Source organism: Acartia tonsa, chromosome 7 (genome assembly GCF_053477335.1).
Source record: "Acartia tonsa isolate MP-2025a chromosome 7, ASM5347733v1, whole genome shotgun sequence".
Lineage (NCBI taxonomy): Eukaryota > Metazoa > Arthropoda > Copepoda > Calanoida > Acartiidae > Acartia > Acartia tonsa.
The window spans coordinates 24,692,219-24,713,279 of record NC_137266.1 but is presented as its reverse complement, the minus strand read 5'-3'; the positions used below and the strand labels follow the sequence as shown (position 1 = coordinate 24,713,279).

At 32.4% G+C, this 21,061-nt stretch overlaps 1 protein-coding gene across 1 annotated transcript in view; it reads left to right on the top strand.

Moving 5' to 3' along the window:
• LOC145324466 (uncharacterized) overlaps nucleotides 1–21,061 on the top strand; it is a 129,669-nt gene that overhangs the window by 38,033 nt on the left and 70,575 nt on the right. The window contains exons 7-18 of the mRNA XM_080167053.1: nucleotides 241–423; nucleotides 1,126–1,185; nucleotides 2,598–2,655; nucleotides 3,008–3,079; nucleotides 3,201–3,260; nucleotides 3,808–3,915; nucleotides 4,125–4,169; nucleotides 4,966–5,064; nucleotides 5,367–5,455; nucleotides 7,703–7,789; nucleotides 19,664–19,759; nucleotides 20,005–20,126. Coding sequence (XP_080023179.1) covers nucleotides 241–423; nucleotides 1,126–1,185; nucleotides 2,598–2,655; nucleotides 3,008–3,079; nucleotides 3,201–3,260; nucleotides 3,808–3,915; nucleotides 4,125–4,169; nucleotides 4,966–5,064; nucleotides 5,367–5,455; nucleotides 7,703–7,789; nucleotides 19,664–19,759; nucleotides 20,005–20,126 — 1,079 coding nt within the window. The remainder of the gene's footprint in view (nucleotides 1–240; nucleotides 424–1,125; nucleotides 1,186–2,597; nucleotides 2,656–3,007; nucleotides 3,080–3,200; nucleotides 3,261–3,807; nucleotides 3,916–4,124; nucleotides 4,170–4,965; nucleotides 5,065–5,366; nucleotides 5,456–7,702; nucleotides 7,790–19,663; nucleotides 19,760–20,004; nucleotides 20,127–21,061) is intronic.

Sequence of the window (21,061 nt, the reverse complement as noted above, 5' to 3'; positions counted from 1 at the left end):
AAGTTTCTTGGAAAAATATGACAATGAATTTCATGATTTACAAAACAAACATATTATGTTATGAAATATATGGGAATCGTGTAATATCTAGAGAATTCAAAGTGACATTGGCCATGTTAATATTATCAAGAATTTTTGGAAAAGTCTCATAAGAAATCCAAGAAAATTAAAGATAATGGTTTAGAAATTGAACCCCCCCCCCCCCTTTCCTAGCGGAAACATATACCTAAAGTATTTTAGGATCTTGAGGTGAAATTGTTTGAAAATTCTTTCCCCTCAAGTGCAAGATTTGACGATGATGGCTTTGAAACAACTACCAGAAAGAATGATGGATATACTGACCCTGGATTTGCAACACCTATGCAACAGCAGGCAGGGGCCAGCAGGAACCTGTTTGATGACATGCCTTTGCCAACAACCCAGGTAAAACACTTTCACACAAAATACCCTAGTGAGTACTAATAACCCTGCCGCATTTAGTTTTGCAATATATTGAAAATAAGGGGTGGGAATAGTTTTTCCTTTGTTTCCTTATTACTTTAGGTTAGGTTAGGTTATATTGGGAACTGGGTTGCCCTACAGGGTTAGTGCACCGCAGGTATATCCTCTGTAGGCATATGGCTTCCTGCAAAAAAATTGACATAGGAAAAAAAACACCCCACCCTCCCCCAATTTAGTTTTAAAAAGGGAAGTTATCAGTGCAAAAGCACCGTTTGAAAAAGTGAAAATTAATTCAAACTCTTGTCAATACTTATGTCTATGTAATGAAATGTACTCTTTGTATGATTCAAATACGAGAAAATAACTCTTTGCATTATTTTGTACCTATTAATCTTTACTTAAATTATTTGATTTATTATTAGCCATTGAGTATTGAATTTATATCTAATTTTATTTTTTTTAGCATAAAATTAAAGACCAAAAACAGAAATTCATATTTCAAATAATATTGTTGTGTAAAAAAATCGATACTTGAAACAGCTGACTTCCTTCAGTTTGTTTTGGTCTATAGACTGATACACTAATCTTTGAGTGATAATTTTTTGATGTTAAAAGTTAACAGTTGGCGGATTTTATATAAAGAAAGTTAATAGTTTTTAATGCAATTATAATTAAAAATTTCAGAATAAGGACGCATGCTCGTTGTCAAGCATGAATTTTAGTTCAATTGCCAAACAGCATAAGGTAAAATTTTTGGTATTTTTTGTACGTAGTTAATATTTTTCAATATGGCTCCGAATAAGATTTATTTTTACTGAATCAAAATCAGTTGAGAGTCATACTGAAAATATATTTTGCATTTTGCTCTAATATCCTATAAATACAGGGTGCGTCACATAAATCGGGACATTTTGTAATTTTTAAAGAAATGAACATAAAATCGTCAATTTTAAAGATTTTATTGAATTTTAAAAACTGGGAAGCAAAATAGGTATATGACTAGTAGATTATTCAATAAAATCGCCGCCAGCCTCAATCACCGCCTCTACCCGCCTCCTCAACCGCCGGCAGGTCCAGGTCAAAATGTACCTGTCCAAGCTGGCGTAGTTCTTCTTGATAGTGGCAATGAGTGAGGTCTTTGTGGTATGGGCACGTCTATTGGTGCATGCTTCAAAGTAGCCCTAGGCCCAAAAGTTCATTGAATTAAGATCGGGCTGCTGGGAGGCCACATTTCCTTAAAATCATGAGTAACCGCAGAATTCAATTTCACCCAACTTTCAAGCTGCCCTTAGACATGGAGGCTCTCTTTAGGACCACAGTTGAGCTAAAACGACGTTATTTACCTTTTGGGAAATGGCATGAAGTTTCAGCTAGGGTTGTCAATGCAACCCATAGTCTAAAATGAGTTTTAAAGTTCCATATGGGTCCCTAAAATTGAGAACTGAGAAATTTTCATGAATTTTCACGATTTTTGACGTTTTTGATATCTCAAAATCTGCCACGTTCCACTTTGCTGGAGTACTACGGCCAAGCCATTTAAGATAGAAAGCTTTAGTCTTTTCTAGAGTCTTACTTATGTATCTAACAGTATCCCCAGCAAGTTGCATAACTCTACCTCACCTACAGATGGACTGAGGTCAGATTTAGTGGGCCCTAGTCGAGAATCCAGATAAAAACACTGGCGCATTTGGAATCTGCCTTGTTGAACATATGCGCGGCCAGCTTGGTGTACACGTCCATCTTCGTTCAAAGATTTTTTTGTGCTAAAAGGTCATTACCTAAGCTTTCTATAGTGGGGTCAAACGTCCTGATTGGTCAAGTAGTATGGCCCTTTAAAAAATGTCCCGATTTATGTGACGCACCCTGTATATACCTAAAGTAGTAAGTTTTTTTTGTCTGGATCTTAAGATTTCAATATTTACTGAAACTATTGGTTTGTCTGTTTTAGGTAAGCTTCACCTAGGTCCTGTGATGGTCTTAGGCTATTGTATTTTAAGTCGTGGAATGGTTTTAGGCTTTTTCCCTCCATTTTTGAATATATAGCCACTAGATATATGCTAAAAACGTAGCGGAAAATAACTATTAAGCTAATTTATTTTTTAAAACCACACGTATTTTAATTAAGTATTATACAATTTGTAAATCTTGTGTTTCAGGGATCGTCAATTGCATTCAACTATAATAGTACACCCCCAGAACCATCAAGGAAAAATGGTAAGTTCTTTTCCATTATGGTTTTGAAACCGATTCATATCCGCTGGATTAGAACCGGTTTTAGTCTTGCTTTAGTATCGTATTACAAAATCATAATAATGCCAGTTTTGTTAGTCCGAGCCTTTTGAAAGTAATCTTGTAACTTTCATTTTTCTCTCCGCAGAATGCTGTCTATGATACTAGTTAAATTATTATTAACAATTGTTCAGAACATATTTATTATTTAATATAAAATGCTTTTTTTTAAAATATTGTGAATTAGCAAAGTACCTAGGGTTTTTTAAACAAATTACTTAGATTGATTACATACAGAGTTAACATTTAATTCATATCCTTTTTTATCTGCATTTAGAAAGCATACGGTCAGGACTTCCCCGCGCGGTCGGAGCCTCTGGTATTCCAGTACCTGGAGCTGAAAGATCAGGTACTAATAAAGGAAGTTTATAATCGAGCATAGAACCATCCCCCATATTTTGAAATAGATTTTATTTTTATTCACTTGTGTGTACATATTTTTTTTGTTTTACTAATGCATGTTTGCCTAGGTATACCTCTGCCAGGTGCTGCAGCTGCCAGAAGAGGACACAGGAGGAGTATTTCTTCAGGTAGGAATTTAACCCCTTTTAATCAGGGGTCTAAAGGGATAAGACAATGGCCGATAAATTTGTTTTATCCCCCAGGACGACACTAAATTACCCGTTCTGTAGATTAAAATTAGTTGTTGAAACATTTTGACACTCAACTTAATTAACCAATCAATCAAAATTCAGAAAAAGGCCCCAAAGTTTTATTGTCAAAGAATAAGAAAACTTTATTATAAAACTTTGGGGACTAGTGTAATAAACATCCTATTGTTCCCTCTCTCTGCCTTTTTATATGCTTTCGTACTCTCGAAAGTTGCCATTAAACTGTTTTGTATCTCATTTCATAATATTCCAATAATCTCTCTGATCAAATGTATCAAAAAGACTAAAGGACAGGACCTTTATTTTTTGGTTGATTTTTTTACTTTGATTTGTATAATTTCTTGCTGATTAAGGGGTCCATTGAAGGAATATCATTTAAGTCTTTCAAAGTGTTTTGAATTTTTTTTTTGCTTTTTAAAGAACAATTTTACTGAATTAATGCACCATAACCTATTTTTTAATTAAGGTGATACAGGTATAGTGTTGCCAGGCAGCACTGGCGGTCCTGGAACCTCTCTTCCTGGTAGTTCAGCTGCCAACAGTTCCAGAAGATCAAATGGCATTGACGAAGCAGGTTTGTAGATGATTAATCTTTGTTTTTGATTACTGATCAACCAGTTGGTACGCCCTTTGAGGCCTCCAGGTTACATTTGAGGGAGGGGGTTAAGTTAAGTTGACCCTCTACCTTTTTTTTAAGTAAAAATATTTTTGTGTGTACGAATTTTCTTAGGAGGGTTGAGTTACCCTTCCCCGAAATAGTTATTTATTTTCATTTTATTTCAGATAAGAAGACTATTGCAAACCTTGAAGGACTACTGAAACAGAAAGGTATGCTTTACTGGATTTTATTTTTGAGACCGTCAACAAGAACTACACACATCTTACAGTAGTGATTTATTGACTTAATGCCCCTTTAAAATATGCATTATCATATCCTAGTAGGAAAATAAAGTAGTAAGGGTTTTTAGTCTGACACTCACGATCTCTTTAACTACTGAACAGATTGGGTTCTCTATTTTAAGTAGGTAAGCTTCACATAGGTCCTGTGATGGGTTTAGGCTGTTCTACTTTTAGATTTAAGTTTTGGGATTATTTTAAGCTAGTATTAGATATAGCATAAAAGTTTCCTTATAAGTAGGAACAAATGATGATTAATAAACGTTGATACAGACATCCTGTTGAGTTTTACTGAAGGATGAAATGTTATAATATATTTCTCATGAACACTTTTTTTCATAGGACTATCCCTTCATAAAACAACCTCAAGATAAATAAAAAACTAAATAATTTTATTTCCAATACTTATACTTGAATTTTATTTTATTTGACTGTTGATTATATTATCCTTAACTTTTGATAGGGAGAGAGAGGTAGAGAGAGTAAAGTAATTTTGTTAACCTACTCTACTTAAAGTTAGTTATGTCACATGGACATGCGGAAACTTTATACATGTACACTACTGTACATTTTACTTTCTGTACAGTTGTAGTGTATGTTGATTTTAATGTTCTATAGGCTTCGCTCCTCGTTTACAACTTACAAATGGCTTTTTAAATCTGAAGTTTAAAAAAAGTGGGGGGGGGGGGGAGGAGATTTTAAGATTAACAAGTTAATAATTTTGTAGATACTGAAATCCAGAAACTACGCGTTGACTTGGCATGTGCCAACTCCACAATTGAACAACAACAATCTGCATCTAAAATTCCTACAACTACGACAACAGGTAAAAAATTTAGAATTTTGAAAAATTCAACATGGAAGATTTTTTTTGTGTAGGGTAAAGAAAAATTTTATTTCATATTTATGTTTTTTATACTCCTTCATTAAAAGTAGTATTATTTTGCTTAGGTAACTATCTCATTCTTTCGAGACCTTATTTGGAATTTTAAGATTTGGTATCTAAGTGTTTTTTTGTCATGTTCAAAATAAAATGATACATTTCAGAAAGGGGGGAGGGGGGATTTCTCACAGTCCATTTTTACACATGCATTTAAATGGCAATTTTTACATTATTTATTTTCATAGGATCCAATAACAAAGACAATGACCAGATGAAGCGTCAGCTAGATGATGCCAACAGTAAAACTAGTAACCTCACAACTCAACTTGAAAAGGTAAAAATAAGTATTTTTTTTGGGTGGGGGGTGGTAATTTCTTACTATACAAGAGTTAGCATAATTTCCCTGTGATTGAATGAGGTAGTATAATCTGTAATGCACTCATATTGTATGTGTTTATATAATGCAGAGAGGATAGGGACATAGGACTATAATTAATACTTGTGCCCTAGATTATTAAAAACGTTCTCATTTGTTGGCTTAAAAACTTAATTTAATCTTAATTGGATGGTTTAAAATGGGTCAAAATGGGTAATTTGCATTATCATCATCGGAGAGAGATGTACAATTTTTCTTTCATTGTCTTGTCCCTTAAGATCTATGTGTATAATGTCTTGGGTGATATGTTTTTACTTTGAAATAAATGAATAACATAGCAGCAAATGACGGATCTACAACTAGACCCAAGTTCTACAATCAGACCCAAGTTATATAGCATTTCAAAAATATGTAATTATAAGAAAGTGTCAAGATCAAGAGATAATATATGTTAGGTTGTATAACTGTATAGTTGCAAAACTAATTCTATAATTGCTCGAGTCAACATAACAAGAAAGATTATTGGCCCACAATTACCTAGCGCAGCTCCATGTTACTAAGGATATGTCAATAAATCACTGGATATGACAATGTTCTGAAGTAGTTTATAAAAAGGAAGGGAAGACGTAACAAAAGTTCAACCTATTTAAAACTCTGAGGCCAAAGTACATGGTCATATCATTAGGAATTAAAGTATAGCTAATTTTTGTCTTGGTTGTGTTGAAGGACAGACGGACGGTAACTGTAGTTGAGCAGTTTAGTAACTGAAAATAGCACAAGAAAAATACCTCTCACTTACATAATGAAAATCTAATTAACTTTGCTATTATCCTATTTCTACTCTCATTCCTTTTTTTCTATATTTGGAATGTAAGAAATATATTTAACAAAGATGACAGTTTACAAAAATACCAAAAATATTATATACAAATTATGCCATGTGATAAGTCGGTTTGTGTTTTAAGTTAAAGTATCGTGTTAATTCGAAATCAAAGTCTTAAAAGAGTTATTGCTTGTTTTAATAACATACTGGAATTTTGATATTACCTTCTAATTTGCTATGATTCCAAGAATAGACATTCGTTATAAGAATCACAAGGTCAAGGTTGATATTTCTAACATTCTTAAAGGGATAGTTGCACAAAGTGCATTTAACGAGTTAAGGGTACTTGTAGAAGTGAACCTTTAAAATATATGCCCTATAAATATAGTTTAAACCATTGAACCGGTAAAAATATTTGGTTCCCAAAATTCAATTTCAAATGCATTTCCTGCAACTACCTCTTCACGACCAGAGCTATCCGTTGAGGACAGACAGACTGAAAGTCGGATTTAAGTGGAAAAGCTTACTTTTAAGAAGTATATACAAACAAATGCACTATATGTAGGTATTTAATTGCATTAAAACTCATTTCTCATTGCAGAAATAAAAAAAAATTGTATGAGTATGAAATGTATTTCCTTCCATGCTTACATTTATCTTTAATTTTGGGAGCGATACTACTCCATATAGTTTGTGTGTTTGTCTGTTGCTCTGTCATACAAATTACAATGATATGTGGGGGTTGCAAAACAGTCCCGAAACAAATCTTGCTTTATGGTTAAGTTGACTACCTAGTCATCGTAGCTTAGAATCACTAAACTTCTACCAATGCTTTTTAAGCGTGTTTTTCTTTTATTTGGAAAAGTGTCTGCATTTTAACCTGCACTTACCTGCAGGGTTTCAGATCCGCATTGATTTTTTGCGGATCCGGATCCGGATCCTCAAAATTTGGTCAGTGCGGATCCGGATCCTACCGGATCCGGTTCCGGATCCTTAACAATAAAAATAAAATCACCAAACTTTTCAAAATATTTTTTCTTTAATTCGAAGTCAAAAATACTTTTAATTTTCAAGTCTGACCCTAAACCTTAAAGATTGGCTCTCATCAAGAGAATGTCTGAGATTTTATATAAATTTAGGTAGATTTTTCCATTTTTTCCCGCATTTTTTTGAGTCCAAGGATCCGGATCCGCACTTTTTTGCGGATCCGGATCCTTGGACTCGAAAATATGCGGATCCTTGCGGATCCGGATCCGAAACCCTGCTTACCTGTATAATACATTAGGATTTACATTTATAAGTACGCACAAAAAAGGCGCTAGTCCCAAATAAGGGCAAACTTTTCTTTACTATTGACTATAATCCTCCTTTTTTTTTATTAGGAGAAAGAAAAGACTACCACATTGACAGAGAAAATAGGAGAATGGGAGAAGAAATATTCTCAGCTTCAAAAAGACTCGGAATTCAAGGTTTGTATAATTTATATTTTAACTCCAGTAGCGAAGCTACTTTATTATAAAGGTATGTCTGACTACTTAAAGTTGCACCTCTTACTTTAAGGTTGTTGAGATGACTGGCTATACGATTTCTTTATGGGGGCTTTTTACTATTCATAACTATATTATTTTAATTTATAGATTAACTTTAATTTGCTGTAAAACTAAGAAGTCTGTTGAAAAAGCTTTGATTATTGTATTTAAACTTTAAATTAATGAAAATATCAAAAAAAATGTATTTACTGAATAGCAATATACAATTTACTACATATTTAAAATTTATGGTCTATGTGCTATATAAGTTAAAATTGACCCCATGTTTTTTTTTAAAAACAATGATAAGTTAAACATTATTCTAAAGTCAAGGTGCTAAGAAAAGACCAGTATTGAAGCAATTATAACAATAGAATAAAGTTTGATGTTATGAAAGAGATGGGATTGGTTTGATGACCTCACTATCAGGGATATAGTGATACAACTATGGTGGATAAACTGATCTTCTCACAGTCCTTTATAATGAAATCATGGTTTATTAGTTGGTATGTATGAGGGAGAAGAAAGGGTTGTAAATCATTATAATCGCTCTCTGTTTGCCTGATATGGAACAGGATATTTGTGCTCCAACTTTGTAAAACTATATCTTATATTCATTCCTTCTAATTTGAACAAGGACAAGTGTTTAGTGAACTTGGCAGACAAAAATATAATAGAAATAACGATTATTATTTTGTAGCTAGATTACATCGGTTCAATTAAATATTGTCTTTTGTGTCTTATAACAAAGTTTCCTTAATCAAGTTTTGCATGTATGTGCCTTTGTCTGTTAAATATATTTAATGTTTTTATTTGATTAAATTGTAATGATTGCTACGCTTCCTTGGACAAAGTCTATTCCTTATCCGTGATTCTGCACATACCTAGTTCCTATTCTCTGCTGATTGTATAATCAAATTAATCTTTGTGCGTATTTGTGTGTAGTTTGTGTGTGCGTGTGTAATTGTGTGTGTATGTAAATATATTTGTATGTGGTGTGGTGCGTGTGTGTAATTATTTCATTTCATTTGCTCTTTGGAATTCCGAGGATTTATGGACACAATGAAGCTAAATTTTTAATGGTAAAATTTTGAGGGAGGGAGGGGCTTTTTCACTCTAATGTTTTTTCCTGATTTTATGACACATAGAATTTTTACAATTGTTACAAGCAAATCATTATTTAGATTATTTATCTTTATCTTTATTATTTAGATTGTTATTAATATGTAATCTTTTGTTTTTTTACATGGTTAAAAATTCCCAAAATCCATTATTTTGGATTACAAGACATCTAATTAATCATTTGCTTTTTGTTTTAACTTTAATGTTATAAATTAAATATCTAAATCTTAAGTTTGTAAAAATGGTACCTACCTGCTTTGTTCGGCAGAGGACATCATAAAGTTCGAGTAGGGGGAATGCCCTGGCCCCAAATTATGAATAGTGAGGATTTCCAGACAAAGATCTTGCAATCAAGGGTTTGGTTGTCCGCTATGTACTGTACCACGAAGAGTTGTGGATCCGGATCCGCAAGGATCCGCATCTTTTTGAGTCCAAGGATCCGGATCCTGGGGTATAAATTTATGGAAAAATCTACCTAAATTTATATAAAATAGTCACTTACAAAGACATTCTCGTGATGCGAGCCAATCTTTAAGGTTTAGGTTCAGACTTAAAGATTAAAAGTATTTTTGACTTCGAGATTAAGGAATAAATATTGTTTGAAAAATTTTGTGATTTTATTTTTATTGTCAAAGATCCTGATCCGCACTGACCAAATTTGGAGGATCCGGATCCGCATACAATCAATGCGGATCCACAACACTGGTACCATGGGTATAAGGTTAAGGACTAATAGTCTAGCCTTGAGTTGACAAGTTGACTGTTTAGTCCAGGTGCAACTCACCCTTACGACATATAATTCAAATTTATAAGAAGAGACGATTTTATGCATTGTTAATTTAATTTCTGTGTTAAAAGAGCATATTTTAGCCATAATTTGTCAAGTTGTAATTTTAAGTTCAAGCAGTTTAATGCACTTTTGAAATATGGTTTCATGCATAGAAATTATTCAAAAGTAATACTTTTTTTGCATTTGTATTCTGTTTGTTCGGGTCTGTAATTAGTATTACTTCTGAACGATATATATAAAGTTTCTTTAAAATTATTTCTTATGATTCTGCTTTGGTTTTTAATAGAGGCTGCACCCCATGCATCTAGGGGATAGATTGGGGACAGATGAATAGCTATCCAAAGGATTAAATCTACGATTTAAATAGCCTAAAACCATCCTGTAACCCATGTGAAGCTTCCCTATATGTATTTCTGTCTAAATAGAACACCCCAAAATATTTATGCCCTTTAACAATTTTAGTATTCTTGTAATTTTAATTTCTCTTTTGAAACACTTATAATTTTACGCTTATCTTTGATAATTGCAGTGCACTTGATATAAGATAATTAAATATCTATTTTCTATTTTGTGTTATCAGATAAAAGCATTTATAAAAATTGAGATATTGTGTTAATAGGCAGGGCTTTGCAGTCGCAGATTTCTTGTGTGGCTTTGTTTCAGTTTGGTTGCGGCTTTAGTTTACTATTACAATATGTAGTAGCTGCTGCTGTTTGCCTTGAATTTTTTCTTGCAGGCTTCGACTGCACACAAAGGGAAGGAGTTTTAATGGCACTTAAAATTCGAATTTCGTTATGAAACTTGGCATGAGGAACCCTTGGTACGTCTATTTTCTCTAAATCAAAAAAAAAGTTGGAAAAGTTATGGCTAAGTACAATTAAAATTTCATCTTAAAGTTGTTTTTTTCTGCAAAGCGTTCTTTCGTCTGCTGGTTGTTAATTCACTTGCTAATGCGGCTGTGGTATAGGATTGGTCACAAATTATTATTGCGAGTATTGTTGTGCAGCTTATACCAACAACAAAATTAATTCTCAAAAAATCATGATTCGTACACGTGATTTTCAGCTGTCGTTAAGAGGCAACACAGAGTAGATGACCTTTTATTTGCCCCCTAAATATTTTTTTGCTTGTTGGCTACAGGGTGGGCATAAAAAAAACCCACCCAAAAAAACCCACCCAGGGTTTTTTAAAAAACCCATTGAAAAAAAACCCATGAGTTTTTGGGTTTTTTAAAAAAACACTGAAATTTCACGTTAAAATTAAAAATCAAACCTTCATTTACTCAAAGACTATCTAAAAACATTTTAAAGCACATTTTACCTAAAAAAAACGCAAAAAAATATGAATTCTCAGTTAGGTACTTTACTATGTAGTAACTAGTAACATACCTACATGGAAAGGGGGATGTAGGTTGTGCTAAAATTCGTAAAGGTGTGAGTTTCAAGGCTTAAAAAACAGTAGTAAGAAAGAATGATAATATTTACTAAATATGTGTATTACTTATTAAATAGAAGAACCATTTTACAACTCACATCTTTACGGAGTTTTAGCACAACCTACCTCCTTCTTATTAAAAAAATTACAAAAGCCAATAATGGTACATATTTTTGATTATTTAAGATCTGACTAGATTTGATCAAAATTCAAAATCTTCATCGCCAGGAAGAACGGAAGCAAGGTCATCATCTTCCAAATCACTGTCAGTATCATCATCATTGAAAATAAGTACAGGATGACGTTCAATATCATCATTATCATCATCGACGACAGCGACTCTATCACCATCTTGTCCTGTAATGTCTGAAGAACTTGCTGCAGTAGGTACTGTACCAGGTACAATTTGTATGGGGGTTTTCATAGCCTTACTGCTAGTGCCCCTTAATCCTCTGTAGACTGTTGCCAGCTTCTCAGCTTTTTTGAAGCCAAGCCTATTTCGGACTTTACTCCATACAAACCCTATTGTACTGAACCACCTCTCTATACCTGCCGAGCTGGCAACGCAGGAATGGAGTCCAACCATGAATCTTGCAAACTCGGCTCCATCGAAATCTTTAGCTCGTTCAAATTGTTTCAACTTGATTGACCACCATTGATCAGCAGAAAACTGTTGTTTATAACTAAAATATTGAAACATTAGGTAAGGTATAGAAAGATAATAGATAATAATATTCAAAAAAAAAGATAATTACATTGAAAGGTACAATATTTTAAGCGAAGCATCTCTATAAACAAGTCCTAAAAATGTCATTATGTCCTTAAAGCTTAAACAGAATCCTGTATTTAACAAATTTCTGTATAATTTTGTATATTCAGTTCTAACACTCTACAAGAGTTAATGTTCGCCTGTCATACTGTTTCAGATCTTTGCTTTTATGGATGTTGTCATCCTTGTTTTTATTAAATTAAACTAACCTCTCGGTGAACATCCTCTTTGGGTATAAATTCTGATCCCTCATTTGGTATTTTTCCAGTTGGATCATTAGATTTATATCACGATCTTCGAGCCACTGTTCAGCCTTTGTTATCTCTGACTTTTCTCTAATATGATTCTCATAAATGTCAGAATACCGATGGTCAGTTATATATGCAAGAATATGCTGTTCTTCAATTGCCTGATTGTATCTTTTTCTAATGTGTGGCCAGTCCTTCCTAATCTCCTTAAATTTAAACTTGAATTAATAATTTCATCAAATTGAAATAATCTTTTGATACCTAAATAAAAGCATTTTAGATGTATTTAATGATTCAGATTATTTAACTTTAGTTATTTACAGGCAAATAAAAAAATGTCAACTTCTTAAAGCTAAGACATGAATATTATTATTAGGATTTACTTTTATTTATTAAATTATTTACCTCTTTTTGAAGAAGTTCATTCCAAACATGGGTTGCATCTGAGATTTTGCATGAATCAGACTGAAATTTGTCTAGGGCTTCCCCATAAACTTTCATCTGTCCACAAAGATTAAATGCTTCCCTAGCCAGCCCAATGTTATCTACCAACTTTGCTATGTTCTTTGGCATATCTTCGCCCTCGTTGATCATTTCTGTCCTTATTGCCACGTAGATAGGATGGTTTGTTTTGAAAGAGTTTAAAGCCCCTTCCTGAGACTGCCACCTGGTCTTGTTGGGTAACTGGGGCATCACCCCACCCCTCTCTTTGAGCATTCCATGTGCACGGTGATTGTTTCTAAAGTATGAATTGACAGCAACCACATGTTTGAGAATAGCATCAGTCTTTACATCATCTTGGAGCAGGGACTCATAATGGGCACTACATCCATAAACTATTTTATCAGGATATTTTTGTAGGACAAGTTGACGAACTCGTTTCATCTTGTTTTCGTTGTCTGTAACAATTCCAAAGACTGGTTTCTTATATTTCTCTTCAATTTCTTTGATAGCAGTGTCCAGTAACTCAAAACAATATTCAGCTGTTTTTTAGTAGATCCAGCGTCAACTAATGAATGTAGGTAAATTTGTTTACCATCTGTGAAACAATGAGCAATTATTGGGTCATTAGATTGAGAGGACCACCCATCTTGACTAAGAACTAGATATGTACTTGAATCTTCTACAGCTTTTACAGCTGAAGCATCAACTTCTTCATAAATGGTTTCCAGCAGTGGACCTGCAAGTTTTCTTCTATCTGGTGGCTTATATCCAGGTCGCAGTATTTGACACATCTTCACAAACTCTGATCCTTCAACAGATCTAAAGCTTACATTTTCTGAATAAATAAACCTGGCAACCTGTTTGTCCATTTGCTCCTTCTGCTGGTTAGTTGTACGTACAAAGAATTCATCTCCTATTGTTTCATATTAGTCATATTAAAAAAGTTAAACAGATAAGAAAAATAAATTAATAATACATTAAACTATGCATTTGTTTACTTTATCAGATTACAAATAAAAAGGGAGAAACTTTATTCCTCTTTTATTTAAGTATTTTTTTAAATGAGTAATGGATACCTTTTGAACTTAAAAAGTTAACTTTTTTATATGCCTGAAGGCTGGCGAGAGCGTTTTGCAGACGGTGTTGATGATCTTGAAGGTGTAGGAGATAAGAGTGATGTATCCTCTGAAGAAGTAAAACCTTCTGCTTCGTCAATTTTAGCTGCTAAATCCTCAAGCTTTTCAGCATTAGTAGATGAGCTTACTGTGGGTTTAGGCTTACTTGGACATTTTGTCAGATGAATTTTTACTCTTTCAATTTTTGGCCATGCGCCTCGGCCTAACACTGACTGGCTGCAGTAGTTGCAAATAAAGCTCCCATCCGTCTGCTTAGAAACTTCATTCCAAGCAGGGTCTTTTTTACGGCCACTATCTAATGGCATTATAAATATCTGAAATGAAAAACATGCCTAGTAGTAGTAATATATAATATCAAATTCAATAGGTGTAATATTCTTAAATGAAAAAAATATATCTATAATCATGTACATCTAGAATTTTATCACATCATATTTATTTCTTTGACTTTCTTCAGGTCAGGACTCAGGAATCACCATTGAGGGGTTTATAATTGATCAGAATGCCTGCTTTCTTCATTATCTATCTTGTTCATTGTGAAATCTTGCTTTCCAATTACCTACGATAACATATACATTAATATTTTATAAATATATTACATGTTTTTAACTCCTAAATAAATAAACCCAAAAAAACCCAAAAAAAACCAATAAAACCCAGGGTTTTAAGGGTTTTTTTGGGTTGGGTTGGTTTTTTTTTAAAAAACCCCGGGTTTTTACCCACCATTGATACTCAATAAACCTTGAATGACCCTTTGCTTGGTAACACAGCGTGGATACCTAATATTTTATACTAAATTCGGATTTTTACAAGGTGGAAAACTATAAAAAATTACTTTTCAAAAAAATTGAAAGACTGCTTGGCAGTTGCATGTCAAATAAAGTTTTTTTTTTGCAGAGTAAACTAAAATTTCTAAATCAAGGTACCTACCCTTTTCATTTTCTCTGGTTATGAAGCACGGCAAAATATTTGGTTACATTTCATATGTAATTTAATATCTTTGAGCTTTGCCATTCAAGTCAGAAAGGTAGGGGAAAATGACTGATAAATAAATTTTCCTACCTTAAAATATATGCAAAAGCTGCTACTACTTGAATTTATTGAAACTACTAAGAAAATTTATTTGTCCTGAATTGTGGTATCCCTATATCCCTGCCCTTAAGTTTGCAATCAAAGTATATCCCAATATTTCAAGGCTTTACCCTATAGAAGATATCTCTAAAATTGCAAGTTGGTGCCTTCATGTTCCCCTCTTTCAGAATTTATTTTTAAACAATATGTAATGTTGTGTAACTTCTGTAAGGTTAGGTTAAAAACAAATTCTTTTTAAATTGTAAAAAATTTAGAAAGGGGATGTTATGTTTGGTCCACTAGTCAATAGAGGTGAGTATGCTGACTTTACCCTCAATAATATCTAACCAAACCACTTTTCCTTCTCAATACCATATCATGGAAATTTTCTAAAATTCTAGGAATGGTGTTGGAATGTTTGTTTGTGTCAATCTGAAAGATAAATACAAAATACATATTTCAAATTTCATATGTAGGAATGGTAAAAGCGCTAGTTTATTATTGAATATTGAAGTTAATTTATGTTTTTATTAGAGCTTGATTTACTTAAAACTTCTCAAAACAAAAACAGATTTATTGAATGCCCTACTAACTGTCATGGTGCATTATAGAAAAATAAAAAAATATTAATTAAGTTTAACACTAAGTTTTGTAGTAGAATTATTCATGTAAAACAAAGTATGAGTCTTGATTTATAAGACAGATCTTAAACCTAAGTATATTCTTTATCTCAGGGTTTATATTATAAACTAGGGTTGGGCCAGATATCCGGTATGGCTGGTTATCCGGCCGGATATCCGGCCATTTTCAATATCCGGCCGGATACCGGATATTAAAACTATCCGGTTACAGGATATCCGGCTGATTTTTGACGCCGAATATCCGGTTATCCGGTAATTTGCCGGATATCGAACGTTGGCCAGATATCCGGCCGGAACCGGATATCCGGCATTATAAATCAGCCGGATATCCGGTATCCGGCCAAAAAAGTATCCGGGCCAACCCTATTATAAACATTAATTCTGTCTTTTTATGCACAACAATACATGGGAAAGGGATAACTTTTCTGAAGAAACAAACATATTCAAATGTATCATTAATATAAAGTAACAGGATGTCTATCTGTCTTGTCTATACCGAAAGTTCTCGCTTACCTCTAAACAGATATAGTTTTCCTTTATAAGGTAGCTTCTCATAGGTCCTAAGTTATAACTTTTTTTTGGGGAGGTTACAATCACCCTCCCAAAAAAATAAAAATAATCCCGCAGGTCGGCTCCAGTATCATAGAAAAATGAATGAAAAACAGCTGGTCTTAACATAGACAAAGTATTTCTCAATTTAGATGTTATAAAAAGACTTTTGGAATGCCACTAGAGGCCTCTAGGACCATAGCCGCTAGTTTTTCATAAAGTACCCAGCATGCAATGAAAGATATGAATCAGTCTCCTACAGTATAAACTAAAATTATTAGAATAATACATGTCTCTGTGTGTGTGATATTAAGACATTAGATTATTAAGATCAGCATAAACAAAAGATGCATAACTAAAGTTCTTTATATAGGATGCATTTAATATAAAAATGTCATTTTTCCAGTTGTTTGCTTTTAACTCATCTTAACTCTCCTTTAAATATAAAAATTATTACTTACCAGATCATAAGAAATATACATAGAATGTTTTAGATATTAACTAAAATATCAAATGACATGTTTAAGTCAAACAAACATTAAATATTAAAATAAAAAATAATTTTAAAATGACTGATAACATTTGAAAATTTAACAAAATATTTGATTGCCTTTCATTTTTAACAACCCATTTCTGAATAAGTAAGTTAATGTGATAGTTAGGGTCAGAAAGAATCATATACATTAACAGTTTAAGGTTACTTTCTCTCTATATATTTTTTTTGTAAAATCAACTTGTGTTTTTTTTGGGAAGTTTTAAATTGCGTTTTTAAGATATATACAAAATCTATTGTGAGAAAGAGACAGATTTTACACCACTCATGGACGTAGAGAGTAGACACTTAAGAATAAATTAATAATACACATGTTTAGTTTCCGGAAAGCCTGTAGCTTCAAGAAATTAATGCAATTATTAATTTAAATGCCATTGTCCTCTCCCTCCCTGTCTTAACCACAGGTGGATTTGTGCTGCAACTTTTTAAGATTCTAAATAAATGTTATAAACTTCGATGATGCATCCATCGACCTATTTTTTGGCCACACAAAAACTAGATGAACAACAATAGCCTACTTAAGAAAAGCCTCCCTTAACCAGCGGAAAACAAGGATAATCATGTCCTTAATAATCAACTGAGCAATACAAAGCTTTTCAATTTTTTGTGTATGTTTGTTTGGAGAAACCATTCGACTTTTAAATATGGCTATTTGCCTGATAAATTTTGATAAAAATTCAGGAGTGTATATTTTTCAACCTAGTTGAATATCTTTACCCCAGCCCATTTCTATCCCCCCCCTGTAAAATATATACCTACCCCTGTACATGTTTTTTATTTAAATTGTATTAACTATTTACTATGAAGCTGTTGTTATTGTTCAATTGGTCAGACGGACAGACAGACATGTGTACACATAGACATGGATGCAGCTGCTCTCCTACAAAAAGTACAACTAAGTATTATGAAGAACATGAATATACAATGTACATGCATGAAAAGAAGAGTTCCATTAAATATAATGAGGAATATCAATAGAAATGCTTTCACTTCCTTATGTCTTTCAGATCTGGAAATGTTTTCATAAAAATAAATAGGTATTAGAACTTAACAAAAGATTTTAAAATAAACATTATGAAGCACTAAGTAATAAGTATGGCTTGTAAACCGAGTAATACTTGCTGGATTAGAATCGGTTCATAGACATACTGAAAATTCATGTCTAGCAAAGTATTATAGAAAATTTTCAATATATTTTTGGAAAGCCATATATCTATAATACAAAGTAGCTTGATGTCTGTCCGTCCGTCTGTCCGTCTGTCTGTCTGTCCGTCTGAAGCTTAAGATCTTGGTAACCACTGAACCGATTGGATTCTACTCTTCAGGGTATATACCTATTGGTCCTGTGGTGGTTTTAAGCTATTTTCTTGGGGGTTGGGACACCCCCAACCCCCCCAAAAATGAAAATTTCCCCCCTTAAAAAAATTTTCATATTTTTTTTCTAATTTTAATGTTTTTTATGTTATTATATATTTTTATATATTTTTATTAATTTTTATTAATTTTTATATTTTTTATACTTTTTTATATTTTCTTTATATTTTCAATTATTTTTCTTCTTTTTAAATTTCTTTTCTTCTTTTAAACTTTGTTTTATCAAATTCAAAAAGATTGTGTAAACTTCCTTCTCGTGGGGGCGAGGCCCCAAAAAGACTAATGGAAAAGAAATTTTAAAAAACAATAAAAAAAAGAAAAATTTTAAAGGTTTTAAATAATATAAATCAATATAAAAAGTTATAAAGAGTTATAAAATGATATTAAGAGTAATAAAATGTTATAAGATACAAAAAATATCTAAAAATATGTAAACAAAATTTTTAAAATTCTCCCCTGAACCTTCAGAAATAAAGCCCCTAGAGGCTAGGGGCGAAGCCGCTAGTAATATAATACAATGCTTAAATAACTATTAACGTTTTAATTTTCTACACAGTCTATACAGAGACTTGAACCAACAACCTCCCGACAACAAGCAGACCTTAAAAATACCTCATCTGTATGCTTCTTAATTTATGTTTATTTATATTAACAATGATATTCTGCCTAATATGAACTGAATTACTCAGCCAATCCTTTCCAACCCTAAATTATTTCCACTTTCACTAAACCAAAGTAGTCCTGGGTAGTGACATAAGTTCAGGCACTTAAATTAGCAAAATTAATCTGTATTAATGGACTATATATTATATTAGTGTGGAAATAATTGCTTTTAGAAAAGAAACTAGAAACTACTATCTATACAGTTTCTTACAAAGAGACATAATGGGTTAATTAGCAAATGCTTGACTTGCTGACAATTTTTAAAATGGTGTTTTTAGCTAAAATTCTGAAATGTAATGTCAAGTCGTTTCTCAAAAATATTTGATGTAGAAAGTGTAAATTGGTATTTAGTTTTTGTACTTTACAACCTAAAAGATTTACTATTATTAGTACTCTAAAACCTTGATGACAATCATGATATTGTCCATAACATTTGGCGTATTTAGGTCCCTGCCCCCACAGGGTTTGGGGTATGGTGTAAGGGAATTCTAAATTTATTGAATCAGAGATAATAATTTTGCTTATGTTATGGAAAGACAATATGTGCATTAATTTATAGCCTCCTGCAACTCTCACTTTCTCTCTCACTCGCCTCCCCTCCTCTCTTTCTCTCTCTCTCATTGCACTAAATTTGCAATAAAATTTTCGAATTTAAATATTATGGCTTTATCAGATGGAAGAGACAATTTAAATGTCAACACAAAATTGGCCACATGATTTAGCATGCTTAGAAATATAGGTATATTTTGATATAAAAAAGAAATGAGTAAGAATAATCTTATTAGTTATTATATAAAGTAGTAGGGATTTTTAACTGCAGCTAAGGATTTTGAAAAATACCGATTGAGTTCTGGATTGTAGGCAAGATTCACATATTTTTCGGGATGGGTTTAGGCTATATATTCTCACCTCTTAATAACACTATTATTTTCCTTCTTAAAAACATTCTTTTTTTTCTGACAATATTTTGTATTTCATCTTTATACATTTATTTTTTTATTAAATTGTAATTATTTTAAGGTTGAAAACGCCGAGTTAGCCAAGCAAAACATGGAAAAAAATATGAAAGAGAAGGAGAAAGACGCCAGGGAAGAAATAAATCAGCTAAGAACTGAGGTTAGTACCTAATGATTTTAATATTTTTTTCATCATTTAAATTTAGAGTTTAATTAGGACTGTTACATTCTTTTTGCAAAATTAAGTAGGTAGATATTTTTTTTTCTTTTATAAAATGGTTGAAGATCAATGGGAATAAAATTAATCTAAACCCTAATATTTCCCCAATTAATATTTTCCTCCAATGTCCTCATTTGGCTTTCCTAATTAAATTTTCCAACTCAAAACTCTACCCATAATTTTAGCTGAATACTGTAGCCAAAGAGTTGGAGAGTAAAGAGGCCTCAAGCTCCCAGGAAATCACAAAACTAAAGAACGAGAACGATGTTATGCGCAGCAGCATTGATAAATTTGACGCTGAGAAAAGGTATAAAATAGATTCCAAGGATAACACTTTCAGTTTGTAGCACATTTAGAATTTTGGAAGGGTGTAAAAGATGACATAATGATAGAAACATTAAACCACATCTAAAGACAAATTAAACAAGAAAATATTGTGGATATATTTACAGGGGTGTATATTCTACATGGGATCCCCTGCTCAGGGGGGGGGGGGGATAAAAAATAAGTGGTTGGAGGGGAAAAAAATGTAAAAATTAAGAAAACTGAAAACATTTTTTCCATTTCCCTCCCTCCTTGGTGAAAAAAAACTTTTAAAAATGTGTGGTAGGAGGGATAAAATAAATAAAATATAGAGTTCTTTCAATATTTCTCCCTTTCCCCCCTACTTGGTGAGAAAAAACAAGGGGGGGAATAAAAATAAAAATTTTGTAGCAGGGAAAAAAAAATAAATCTTGTGCAGAATATACACCCCTGTATATTTATCATTTTTACAATTTATATTTAGCAAAAAAGGCAATATCTAACCGTTAATTTAATTGTTAAGAAGCTATGCTTCAAAATCAAACAAATTGTACATTTAATATACTTTATATTTATAATTTTTCATGATAACATAATACAAACCTAAAGGTATGACAATAAAATTGGTGTCTTTATATTGTGTTGCAACAATAAGCAAAATATATTATGTTATCTCTTCCCTGCTGTGAAATTTCCATTATCCCCACACCACATTGCCTTAGTAGGTTGTATCAATAAGAAAAAAGTGGTTTACAGTTTCCCACAAGTATTACTGGCCAGTTACAAACCCCCTTTTATAAAAGTTAATCTTATAATTCATTTTGTCTGTTTGTGATTTTCTCTGCTCCTTATTAAGATAAATTGCTGATTTTAAAGTGAAAATGTCCCTTACCAAAGAGCATGTAGTTACTTACTCGGTCTGTCGGTCATGATTCAACT